Source organism: Thunnus albacares, chromosome 13 (genome assembly GCF_914725855.1).
Source record: "Thunnus albacares chromosome 13, fThuAlb1.1, whole genome shotgun sequence".
Classification (NCBI taxonomy): Eukaryota; Metazoa; Chordata; class Actinopteri; order Scombriformes; family Scombridae; genus Thunnus; species Thunnus albacares.
In genome coordinates, this window is record NC_058118.1 from 30,647,687 (window position 1) to 30,661,522 (window position 13,836).

General features: G+C 36.5%; 1 protein-coding gene across 1 annotated transcript; it reads left to right on the forward strand.

The window, feature by feature from the left end:
• Positions 1-4,785: 4,785 nt before the first annotated feature.
• Positions 4,786-11,471, forward strand: LOC122996186. Its single transcript, XM_044371784.1, has 6 exons — positions 4,786-4,842; positions 7,550-7,855; positions 8,747-8,775; positions 9,273-9,307; positions 10,178-10,271; positions 10,595-11,471. Exons 2-6 carry the CDS (start codon positions 7,552-7,554, stop codon positions 10,865-10,867), a joined length of 735 nt encoding a protein of 244 aa, XP_044227719.1. The 5' UTR covers positions 4,786-4,842; positions 7,550-7,551; the 3' UTR covers positions 10,868-11,471.
• The last annotated feature ends 2,365 nt before the right edge of the window (positions 11,472-13,836 follow it).

The following is a 13,836-nucleotide window of genomic DNA, read 5'->3' on the forward strand; positions in this document are numbered from 1 at the left end:
ACTTTGATTAAAAGTAACATTTGAGATAACGTAAGTACACAACTCAACAAAATATATAACATAGGTCTAGTTGTATTTAGACATTTTAATGTGGAATAATTACATATTATACCTTTGAGATGTCTAAAAACAACTAGACCTATGTTATATATGTTGTTGAGTTGTGTTCTTACATTATCCCAAATGTTTCCAACAATGTTCAAACCCAGAGAAATCTGTAATTTAATCAAAGTAACGGACCGTTTCATTTGGTCGCCTGTCGATGGCGTCATACCTCCTCTACCAAAGAGTAAACACACACCAAATGCATACGGCGGCGCTGTGTTTGTCCGCTACAATGGCGTCTACCAAAGAGTAACTTACACACATACAAGATAATACATCGGCGTTGTGGTTGTTCCACACAAACTGTTATAAATGGACTTTTATTCAATTTTAAGACACATTTTTATGATAAACTTTTTAGATCTCAGTTGTTTTTAATTATATCTTTTAACCAGATGAAGGATTTTCGTCATCATATATCAAGTTATCAGAGAAATAAGCTGAGCGTTACGTTAGCAGCAGTTCAGCCCTTCCTGGATGTTCTGCCGAACATCGCCAGAGACACATTGATTTTTTTTTTTATGTGAAACTGCTTTATTCAGTTATTTTACCAGTTTTAATCCCTGTGTACGTTTGTTCTGGAGAGGAGGAGACCTCTGTGGATAATTCGGCTCCTGGTAAAAACATCCTGAACGATGAACACTGAAGTAATCCTAACTCGAAGAAACTCCCATGATCCCACGCTACCTCACAACATCATCACACTCCATCTTTTGTTATTGTTTTGATTGAGACACCTAGCAGCAGAAATTAACTACCGTAGTTTTAACCCATAGACTGTATAAAAACATGGACGTAGTTACCGTAACGTCATCCGTTGGTTTCTGAAGAGCGGTTTTGAAGCTCAAAGCGAGCCGCTCCGGCCCGTCGCCATCTTGGCAGTACGTGACGCTTCCTAACTCCCAGCCAATCAAAAACGGGCAAAGAGGCGGGCCGAATGGCTGAAACAAGCCACCTAGCGGCTGGTGGACCTGTCACTCAAAGCAGCCATGTCCTTCATTATGCAGAACTTTACAGCTTAATAACATTTAAACGGATGAGTTATAAAAAAATTCACCCCCCGTACAGTTGTCATGAAAGAGGAAATTAGCTACAGAGACCAAAACCGTTGTTTGTACCAGACTGTAAACATGTTTATTTCTGCTGTAAAGTTGGGCATTTTAACATGGGGGTCTATGGGGATTGACTCGCTTTTGGAGCCTCAAGTGGTCGTTCAAGAAACTGCAGTTTTTGGCTTCATTTTACAGCCCCGGAGGTCGCCGCTTGGTTTAACCACAGCATTGTTGCATCAGAAGACTTTTTTTTAATTGTGTCCGATAGATTAGAAAACGCTCCTTCTGGAGTCACATGGTCAAACAACCTATTTGGTTGTTTCGTTTGGAGGACTTGTTGTAAATTCTTTTAAAACTTTGGACAGAACTAGGCTAGTGGTTTCCAGTCTTTATGCTAAGCTGAGCTAACAGTCTCCTGGCTGTAGCTCCATTCTTACGTACAGACATGAGAGTGCTATTGATCAACGCATCAAAGTAAAGTAAGAAAAAAAATGTCCCAAAAAAACGTCATGATGTTGTAACTATTCCTTTAAATCTGGTAATACCATGTAGAATTTACAACAAGTCCTCCAAATGAAACAACCAAACAGGCTGTTTGACCATGTGACTCCAGAAGGAGCGTTTTCTAATCTATCGGCAGTAATCAGTAGGATCAGCATCATTTGTCTGTGATTTGCTGTAGCTTCATATTTAGTGGACAGATACAAAAGTGGTTTCAATCTCCTCATCTCACTTTTGGCAAGGAAGCAAATCAGCATATTTTCTAAAATGTCAATCTATTCCTTTAAAGATAATCATAAAATCTAAGACTTGATAGTTTTACAAAATCACATTTGATCACATTCTTTCAGACTGAATGAATGACTGAATGTCAGACGTATACACTTAAAATATCGAAAGTAGTTGTTTTGTAGTGTTTTGCAATGAAACTCCTCTTCAGAAGAAATGTATAAATTGTCTACAGTTTTATTATCTACAAATCCAATCAATCTGTGTTTTTCTTCTCCTCTCTCCTCAGACAAGCACTTTGTGGATGAACATAGGGCCGATCTGATCCAGAGAGTGACCAACATTGATTCCATTTTGGATGAACTCTTGGATAATCACATCCAATCAGAAGCTTATGATAACATCAGGGCTAAGTCTACATCTCAGGAAAAGATGCGGGCGCTCTACAATGCCCTGAAAGCTGGTGAAGAAGTCAAAGATGCCTTCTACAAACTCCTTGAGAAATATGAGGGATGTCTGGTCAGAGACATCAAGAAGACCAAACATACTTGAACAAAAATGTTCTTTTATATCAGTGCTCTTTCTCTGTGGAGCTTTCCAGCAAATTTTCACAGTTTACAGTGGATGCTTAATGAGCCTCAACTTTGATACCATATATGCATTTTTACTATTCCAAGCCAAACTTCCAGAGGCCTTAAAAATCTCACCAGACATGTTTTTTTAAATCAACATGTTTTGTTTTTTTTACAAATGACTTTATATAAATGAGCTACCATAAATGAAAACAGAGTCATCAGAATGTTTGTATGTAAAGTAGGTTTAAGCTTTCATTTATTCCAATTCATTCCATTCTGTTCAATTACAATACATTTATATTAGGGTGGTCCGTCAAAAATGTTTTTATGTTTTTAAATTTATAATAAAATGTCCTGATTGCTGTGTGGCTCTTACATTTGAGTGAGTTGACTGTTCTGAATGTGTGACTTGTGTTCAGATCCCAAAAGAAGAAGGTGCTACTGTACCATAGTTTGACCTGCATTTACACATTATGATTGGTTGTACATCTGAAAGTGTTTATGATCGACTGTAGGTCGGAGAGTGTACGGATGCCGTGAGTTGGTGCTGCTACCATTTAAATTTGCAAATTTTGATTGTGCAATTGTATTTGTAGAGAAAGATCTAAACTTTGCCGAACTTCACATGTAATTATTTCATATCTGTTTGTGTAGAGAATGTAAGTTCACTATATATGTATATATGTATATATATATATATATTATAAACTGGATGCTCTGAATGCTTGACCCCTACAGTGAGGGGATCTGGGGGCTCTGTTATGCTGTGGGGGGTATTTTGCTGGCATGGTTTGGGTCCACTTGTCCCCTTAGAGGTGAAGGGTCACTGCTAATCAATACAAAGTTGTTGTGAGTGATCAGCTTTATCCTATGATGAAACATTTCCATCCTGATGGGAATTGTCTCCTCCAGGATGACAATGCCCCAATTCACAGGACACGAGGGGTCACTGAATGGTTTGATGAGTATTAAATGATGTGAATCATTTGACAGACTGAAACAAACATGAATGTTTTGTTCTTTGGTTCATTCATTTCATGTTTTGAGTGACTAATGGCCTTTTGTAGGTCAAATTAGGTGTTGCGCTGTGAAAGGATGATTCCACTTAATATTTTGATAATTTTAATGGAAAGAGACAATGAATTTGTGGAAGAAAATGTATCTTGTTGTATAAAAATCATTTACTTACAGAAGCCCTGAAAGGCAAGTGAGAAAAAAAATATTTCTGAAGATCCAGTTTCTAAGTCTGATTTAAATTCTTTTCTCGTCTGTGTTTATGACTTAAGAACAAGTGAAAAAAAACGTTTTGAAGTTTTTTTTACTTTTGTGAAAATAGCAGGTGGATTTTTTTATTTATTTATTTTTTATTTACAGGATTTTTCAAAGTGTTTGTTGTTGTAATACTTATTTCAGTCATAGGAGGGCATAACTGCACCACTACCCCATGTTCTAAATAAGACTGAAAGCGTTCATGTTTTCTTCCAGGTGAGTTTTAAGTTCTCCAAATGCTCTAAACACAAGGTACATATACTGTGTGTTAGCAAGTTATGTAACATTACTGTTATGTCTTTCTTTTGGCTAGAAAAAAAAAACACAAGCCGTCTGTACTTTGGAGCAATATTTATACTTGACTTTAGTTTTGAGTGTTTCCATTTTATGCAACTTTATACTTTTACTTCACTACATCGTAAAGGGAACTATTAGATTTTCCTCCACTACATTTATCTAACAGCTAAAATATTTTTTTCTGATTAAGATGTTATGATAGACAGATGAATAGAGTACTTTATTAATCCCAAAGGGAAATAAAATGTAGGTGAGAAACAAATGCAATTGAAGGTTAAATTATATAAATAAATAAATAGACCAACTCAAATATAATACATAATATAAAATACATAATAACACTCTAAAAGGGGTCATTTTGCATAACAAGTACTTTTAGTTTTGAAACTGTAGGTACATTTTATTGCTAACACTGCAGTATTTTTACAGTGTGTTCCTACATTTGATTACATATAAACTACAATTATTACTGTGTTTGACAGGAAGGTGAAAGTACACACAGGGTTCAGACCGGGCTGAACCATTGTTCACTGGAAAAGGGGAGCGGTGTGTTTGAAACTGGATATTATGAGGATTAACAGTCAAAGTTAGAAAAGTAAAAGATTGATGGTGAAATATCTGTCCTCATATTAATATTTTAGCATTTAATGTAGATAAATAAGGTGGCAAGCAGGTTTTAAAACATTATTTAATTCGGTATCTGCCATTCAAATGTACAAAAAAAAAACCCCGCCACTGAGAGCAACTCTAAGTGTTAACACCTCATGAATGTGAAAGAAAGAAACAGTCCGGATGTGGTTGAAGAAAAGAACAAAGTGAGTATTAATATTTCTCACAAATTGTTCATTCCTTTTGAAAAATCAATCTACTATTAGATAAGACACAGCTTCATGTTCTGGCTGTTTGTGTTCCTGTTTTAACACAACTGACATGATTATAGCTGTACAGGAACTTAAAGGTAAACATGGTTCATTGTTTGTCTTGAGAGGATCGTTTGTTCCACAGATAACCGTCAGCCATGTGTTTATCAGCATGTTTTACTATATTTAATTATGCCTGATAATATTCTCCTTTGAAGTCAAGTGCTGGGAGTTGGACTGTTGGATTATTACATCATCAGGGACATGCAAAAATATAATTATGTTTGGACAGAAGACACTCAGAAATATACTGTACATGTCATACAATAAACTACTGTTATCTGAACATAGATATAATAGTCAAGTTCAAGTTCTTTATTGTTACATCTTATTATGCATGAATAAGAGAGTAAAAATCTTAGGTTTCAGCTCCTCGACAATGCAGTGAGGAAAAAATAAATATATTTAAAATAGTAAAGGCAATAGTAACAGATAAGAGTATAAACAACAAGAGGAGTATAAAACATATGAGTGTGAATATAAAGTGTGTGTGCATGTGTCCTACCTATAATATATGAATAAATATGTGTAAGAATGCCAACAAAAAATACAGTGTAAATCTGTATAGTTAATGCACTCAGTGTACTTAAAATACACTATACTATTTGCTCCGTATATGGTTCCCTTGAGTCATATTATTAGCAAATTTAAAAGGTGTCTTTTATCACTGTTACGCTGATGACATTCAGCTGTATGTCTCTTTTAAACCTGTCTGACTGCTATCCAGGACAGGATGGTTAGCAACTTTTTACCAACTGTACCAACTGATAAGACTGAGGTCCTTATCCAACCCAGTCGCTAGAAGAAAACGTTGGCATTAAACGTTTCTGCAAACCACAGAAACATTCAATATATATACGTTTCAACACGTGAAATACGTATCATATCAACATTTCTACAAACGTAGCATATTAACATTTCTACCCGTTGAATAATGATGTTTTATAGTGTGACAGCGCTTTGGTTAAGGTCTGGTTAGGGTTAGGGAAAGATCATGGTTTGGTTTAAAATAAAAATAAAAAAATAAAATAAAAACGGCCGACATCTCACTAAAAAGAGCCGGATTCTCGCTAGAAAAACGGCTGCAAATGTCCTGATGTCTCACTAAAAACACCCGCCTTTGTCGGTTGAAACGGGAAGCGGACATTGGTTTCGAGGTGGTCTCGAACCGTGTTCTGTTTAGAAATGTTGAGATGATATGTATTTTGGAAATGTTGATATAATACGTTTTGTTGAGGTTTTCATATGATACATATTGTTGAAATGTTAATATGATACGTTTTGTAGAAATGTTGATATGCTATGTATTTCACGTGTTGAAACGTTCAGCCTTACAGTCTAATCTTAAAAACCTGGGTGTTATATTTGATCAGGCTGCACTTGGATCAACATATTAGATCACTAACCCATTCATGTTTCTTTCATCTAAGAAACATTACCAAACTCAGGTCTGTTGTATCAAAACCTGAACCAGAACTCAGCAAGTCATCCCTGGACCTTCTATAAATGGTCCAGAATGCTACTGCAAGGCTGTTGACCAGGTCCAGCAGGACGACTCACATCACACCCATGTAATCTTCTTTACATTGGCTTCCCATCAAGTTTAGGATTCATTTTAAGGTTCTTGTTTTCACATACAGAGTCCTGCATGGTCAGGCACCTGTGTACATCACTGACCTGCTCCATCCTTACATCACCAGTAGGTCATTTAGGTCTTCTGACCAGGACTTACAGGTTGTCCCTCGTGCTCCAATAAAAACAAGAAGTGATCTTTGAAGTGGTGGCTCCAACACTGTGGAATTCTCCTCCTATAGACATATGATCTGTGGTCTCTGTTGACGCCTTTAAAAAACAGCTGAAGACTCATTTATTCAAACTGGCCTTTGTCTCACCTCACAGTGTCTAGTGTTTGTATTTTGTGTTTTTAAGGTCTGTTGTTGCTTATGTTTTATTGTTTGTTTCTTTTATCATATCTTATATTGCACTATTTTTATGGTCTTTTAAAAAAAAATAGTTTTACTCTTGTGAAGCACTTTGTGACCTGCTCTGTGAAAGGTCCTACATTAAATAATCTTTACTTACTTTGTCTTACTTACATTATCTAAAGCACTTTGATCTGCTTATTTATTATTTGAATTAATAGATACTTAATATATTAATGATGATTCCATCTCCAAAATCAGTGAAACAATGATACACATTCCCAGGAAGGACCTTATTTTGTTGTTAAATGGTTTTACAGCTCTATCAGTGAACTGGGACTTTAATCTGAATTAAATATCTACTGAAAAATATTACTTTGTATTTCAGTGTTGTCCAGCAGAAAGCAGCATAGACCTGCCAAAACTAAACAAAGCACTGTAAGCACATTAGTTTTCACGAGGAGACTTTTCCTGCAGCAGTTTGCATAAAAGCAACATTTGACCACAATGGCTGTAATGAGGATTTAATAAATAAAAATAACAGTTCTGTGGATTATAAGTCTTGAAAAGCTTCACCTACATTTGGAATAAAAATATTTTACAATATTGTAACATGTTTTTTGTGGGGGTGGTCTGGCTTATTTTTCTCACTTTTCTTTGTCACACTCTTTGTTTGTCAGAGATGTCAATAAATATTTCAGAGAGTAAATGGAAAACAGCCCTGACCTCCATCCTGGAGGAGCTGGATGAGTCAGAATACAAGAAGATGCTGTTGTGTTCCTGTCTTGACAAAATCCCTAAAGGTGTGAAGACTGGCAGGTCCAGAGAGGAGATGCCCCAAATAATCATCCAGTATTTAGGAGTAGATGAGTCCGTCTCTGCAATCAATAAAGCAATGGAACAATTACCGAGGAACGACTCTGCAGTCCAGGACCTGCTGCGCCCCTTTGTAGACAAACCGAGGAACAAATGTGAAGAGAACAGAGGTGAGTTCACACAATTATTAGTGAATGAATGAATGAAATTTTTATTATTGTGTCATGCATACAAGTGTATACCCAGCCCGCATGGGCTTACAAGACACCATGAATTCCAACAAGCCAAGACCAGAGTACAATGTATATATTGAAAAAGAAAATCTTTCACCTTCAAATGTAGAGACCATCATTAAATAGTACAGACATTCTAATTTACTATCAGTGGCTTACCATATATTACTGAAAAGTCTAGGTAAATACTAATTAAACAGTCTGTCTTGCCTTCTTTTCCAAGCTTTTGAGATAAAGTTAGCAAACTTAAATACATCAAAATTAAACAACCATGTTTAATTAGTTGTTTATGTGAAGCCTCCGCACTCCGAGTTTTCAGATCACAACACTGATTACCAGTTTCTCGGAGAATCGACTTCAAAATACTACTGCTTGTCCATAATTTACTGAATGGTTTAGGTCCCAAGATACATATCAGATCTCTTGACCCAGTATGAACACTGCAGACCTCTCAGGTTGGCTGGTTTTCTAAGAGTTTGGCCAGTGTCATGTTGTCAGACCCCCAGTAAAGAGGTCAGTTTGTATAGGTTAGACACTCACACCATGTCTCTGGAATTCAAGAAAGGTTTGTCCTTAAAATAGGACAAAGTCTGTCTTTCTTTCTCCTGCAAATTAAAGAAAAGAAATGGGCTGTCCTCTATAATCTTTTAAATATATTGTCAAATTTAAACAAAATACAGTAAACAAATGGGGATAAACAGACAGAATGATGTCAAACAAAACCCAGTTTGTCATATAAAGTCTGCTGGTTAATGAAATGAGACCAAAACAAACAAGAGGCATCAGTGTGGAAACTGACTGACTGACTGTTTGTTTCTTCTTTTAAAGATCAACCACAGAGCAGCCAACCTGACAAGGTAAGAGATTAAATTAAGGTTAATTATGAATTTTACGCATTGCACACAGTCTCACATACTGGCGTTATTTTATACACATTTATGCTGTATTTATGATCAAATAAATAGTTTTAGTTTCAAAGTAGACACAAACATGAACGAGACAAAGACAAAAACATTGTATCCTAAGATAAATCTACACCCATGGCCACATCCATCACATGGAGATACTCAAGTAAAGTACAAGTACCTCAAAATTGCACTTAAGTATAGTACTTGAGTAAATGTACTTAGTTACTTTCCACTACTTCCCCCAACATGAACCTCAACACCAAGTCTGGACCCTCATAGCAACACACACTCACACACACTGAAAGTCACACTGATGTTTGAAAGAAGCTGGTGGATTTCTATAAGCCACATGGTTTCTGAAACTGAAAGAAACAGAAGATAAAAGTGGGATGAAGCTTTATAAAAGGAGCTACTGACTCATGTTTCTCTCCACTTTGCTCCTGCAGGAGAAGAAGACCAGCAGTGTGACAGAAAGTTGCAGGTAAAGATTTCTCTCCTCAGTTTATTTATTTCATGTATTCATATTTCATTTCATTTCATGTGCTGCATGATGTTAGCACGTTAGCTCTGCATGCTCTCTGTGAGCTGTGGTTAATTATGGTTTAATGTTAATTAAGTCACACGATGAGCTGTTTTTACAATTACAACTTACAATTTCATTTAGCAGAAGCTTTTATCCAAAGCAACGTACATCTGAGAGCTGATACAACACAAGCAGGGATCTAGTGTAGTCTGTTTTTTTATGTGAGAGCAGTTTACCCTTTAGAGAACTGAACAGTCCCTCCAGGATTTCCTTTTGTGTGTGTGTGTGATTATTTTGGTCAAAAAAGTTTGATTTTGCAGTTGCTTTTCTCAAAAACAGCAATACTACTTGTGATGTTTTATGTGCTCTTTTTGTGCTAAAATTGCTGGAATTGGAGAGTCATAAAATGGATAAAAAGCATACTGCATATCACAGAAACAATTACATTTCAGTGCTAATGTTGAATGTATTTTCTGAACATAAGGGCCATGGGCTCAAAGTTATATAAAAAAGTAAATACTGTACTTGAGTTCCATGTATAAGCCTTTATTAAATAAACTCTACTTCGTTAGAGTTTTGAGGTGCTTGTACTATACTTTAGTATGTATATATAATATTATATATCACTGAAAGTATGGCCGTATAAGACCAACAATACAAATAAAGAATACAAATTAATTCTAACCTCCATCTCTGGGTGTTCTGATGCCCAAAACATACAAAGTTTTCAGCACTAAGAGAAAGATTTTTCCATTTCTTTGAAAAGTGAAGTCTGTCACCTGGCAAACACCTGACTCACTAAACCTTTTTTAACCATTTTGTTGCTAGAATCGTAGGTAAAGACCACATCAGCACTGACCAGGAGCTGCGTATGGGGGATTTCCTCATCAGCAAAAATGGCAAATACCAAGCTGTTTTCCAGGTGGGGAAACAAATATTCTTATTTTGGTCAGTTAATTATTATATGGTTCAATTTTATGTTCATATGGACATGAAAGAGCTCCCTGTATAAATACACAACAGATATCATTTTAATATGAGAGATATATTCTTGTCATTCCATATATTGTGATTATTGCAGCACAAAATGACAAACCTCATATGCTGTTTTGAAATCAGTCCAGTATGGATTATTGAAACCAACTATTAGATTTAGATTTTCTAAGTGTCCTTCTGCTTCCGTCCAGAATTGTTACCATATTTTAGCTTCCCTGTCTATTGATGTCCAATTTGTTTCCCCCACAGGAAGATGGCAACTTTGTCATCCTTGCCGATGGTGATGAGCGTCCCATTTGGGCAACAGGAACAAATGGTTGGGACCCATTTCGACTCATTGTGCAGCAGGACAACAACGTGGTTATGTACACCAAAGAAAACAAGCCGGTTTGGGCCTCAGGCACCTGGACACATCGCCCTTGGTACAGCACTAGGATGCGCCTGACTATGACAAATGATGGTTTACTGGTTCTTGACAAAGATGGAAAGACTATTTGGAGTGATGGAAAAAAGTGGGAATAATGATATTTTCAGACTGAAGTCATGATGTGGCAAGAAACATGTGTTTTGTGCTTAGATCCTAATAAAGGAATGTAATATAAAGCACTCAGTAATTTATGGTTATTATTATTTTGTCAAAGGTTTGATCACTCTGTGGAAGAGATATATTGATGATGATATTTATATTGATGGTGATGAATATTTGTATTTCCTGAAGAAAATGCTTGTGATTTCTGCATCTGCTCCTGCTGCAGGGACTGCCAATTGGTCCGTGGCTGGTGGCCCTGTCTGGTGCTCATTAAAGGGCTTTCAGTCTAGTGGGAAGTGCTAAGTACTAGGTCTAGTTTTTCGAACTACTAGGGTTTCTGAATAATTGGCTGTCGGACCAATGGCATGGCAACGCTGCTGCTCGCCAGCCCAGCTTCTGAAAGAGTCCCAGCAAGAAGTGTTGGTGATTCATGTCTGAAGATACCACTCAAAGTCGGTGGTAATGGAATCATGTGTTTAAGAGATATGCTGGTGTTTTATTAATGGCCTCAAGGGGGAGGTATTGGTGCCATATGTCATGCACATGTTCATTGTGAAGTTGTGTACCAAGTTTCATCTTATTAAAGACAACAGAACTGTAGAAATATCATATTATATTGTTACTGTAGCACCCCCTGTTGGTGATTTTGCATCAAATGTTACACACTTGTGAAATGTGGCTGAATGTACAACATTGCCAAATTTAGTTGCAATCAAATTTTGCATTGAAGAGTTATGGCCCATTAAGTGCCTTTAAAATTTTGGTAACCAGTTACAGACAAACGGTGAACAATATCCAAAACAAACTCATAAGTTTTGTTCAGGGTCATCTAAACATGGTATGTAGCAGATTTGGTGAAATGTGCCAAAAGAAGCAAAAAGTATGTTTATTAGGCAAAAAAAAAAAAAAAAAATCCAAAATGGCACACATATGATTTACAAGTTAAAATTGGAATGATGTGTTTATTTGCAAATATGTGTGAATAGAAGCGATTCAAAAAACATACAGAAGAAGAAAAAGAATAATAATAACTAGAAAATGCATTTCCTGCAGAAAATGTGTGTGAATGCAGATAACTGAAATAAATCGCAAAGCATTAATGAAAATGCAGAAATCTGAAATGAATTTTGCTTGAAAATCCTGAAAGCTGAAATGTAAGACTGATAGAATTGGCAGCTGAACTGCATAACCTAAAGAAGCTGAGAGTTTAAATACAGAGCTAGATAAGCTAGAAGCTAAACTTTAATACTGTGAAAGCTGGAAGTTGACATGAAATGACTGAAAAGGCTGAAAGAGGTATTTGATGATGTGGGATGAGAACTGGTTGGTTCTTCCAGCTCTTGACATTAAATCAATTCATGCTTTATAATCTGCATTTTCATGGCTTAAAACCAACCCTGTCTGCAAAAGAGAGGTTTAAAACAACAAAATGCTGCCTTGAGTCTGTTTTTAACAAGATGGGAGTACTGCCAAGTACTCAGATACTTTAATTAAGTAAAAGAACCAACGCAGCAATTGAGTAAAAATACTCAATTACAAGTAAAAGTCCTGCATGAAAAATTCTACTAGTATTGCAGTAAAACTTTCAACCTTAAAACTCAGGAGATAAAGACACAGGTGCAGAAACCTCCATAGATAGAGCTTTGGGTTAGGGTGATCTCTTTCAGCCAAGCAAACTGGGAGATCCACATCTGCAAATGTGAACTCTTTTGTTTATTTCAATAAAACTCTGAAAGACAACTTGCTCTCTATGAATTCATCTTTAAATTTCCACAACGAATCTGGTGATGAGGATGGGATGTCAACATGTGAACCAGTGATGGCTCATCGCTGAGGCAAAAAACCTGCACGGCAGTGGTCAGGGGACCTTGACAAGCCCCAAACCTCCCCTCTAAGTGCATCTTAAGCAAAGTCTCATTGGGTGAGAAGGGGGCAACCAAGGTGTTGAGTTTGCTGGAAATCCGTTGAATTCACTCAGAGGAATTGTCTGGTAAGAGAAAAAAGTGTTCTGTGATATTAACATAATTGTGACAGCAAACAATGGATGTTGAAAAAGATCAGACAGAGTGATAATCCTGGAATACTGTTCAGAGTCAAATCTGTTCCACTTTTACATTTGAGAGCAGTGAAACATATTGAACACTGTGTTCTTTTGGCCTGATCATTTTGTGAAGCTGATACACACTGTTTGGGTGTTCTGAGTTAAATTATTATTATTCAAAAGGTATCATTCAAAATTGTTTTTGCTTTTTCACATTCAATGAACCTATTGTGGCTGTTGTACGTGACAGCAGACTATAGTGATATAGTGTGTTCTGAGATAGATAGAAGTGAGAAGTGTGTGTGTGTTTGGTGTGTATGAGAGAGAGAAAAAGGAGAAGGAAATGGCAGGACAGATGGGGTCAGTTTGCATACTGCATTTCAAGTGAGTCAACTCAAAGTGCTTCTCATAAAACATTGAAAGCATTCAGCAAGTGTGAAAGAAACACATTACAAAAGGATGGTCTTAAAATGTTTGATCTGGACCTGCTCTACATGAGAGGTGTCATGAGGTTGCTTTTGTTGTGATTTGGTGCTGTATGGATGGAAAATCAGGCTATCAGATAACAAGTCACTGTTTCTTTTTTTGTTCCCCATCAGATGGTGCACTGTTAAAGATTTTGTCAAAGGTTTTCCAATAAATTACTGTAAAAGTGTCTTGCTGTTGCTGGAATTAGCAGTTTGTTGCTGTTTTTATAAATATATCATAGAGCTGTAGTTTTCTACTTTTACAGTAAAATACTGCCACAAGATTGTGGTTCACTGCTGTTCACTTGTACCATTTCATCTGCCAAGGCTGGCAGTAGTATGCTCCCCCCCCCAATCTTTTGTGTTGATTACATAATTGGCTTTTTACTCACGAAGCTTTTATTGTACTTACAGTAACACAAGTGTCCATGGACAGGAGGGGACTGACTCTGCT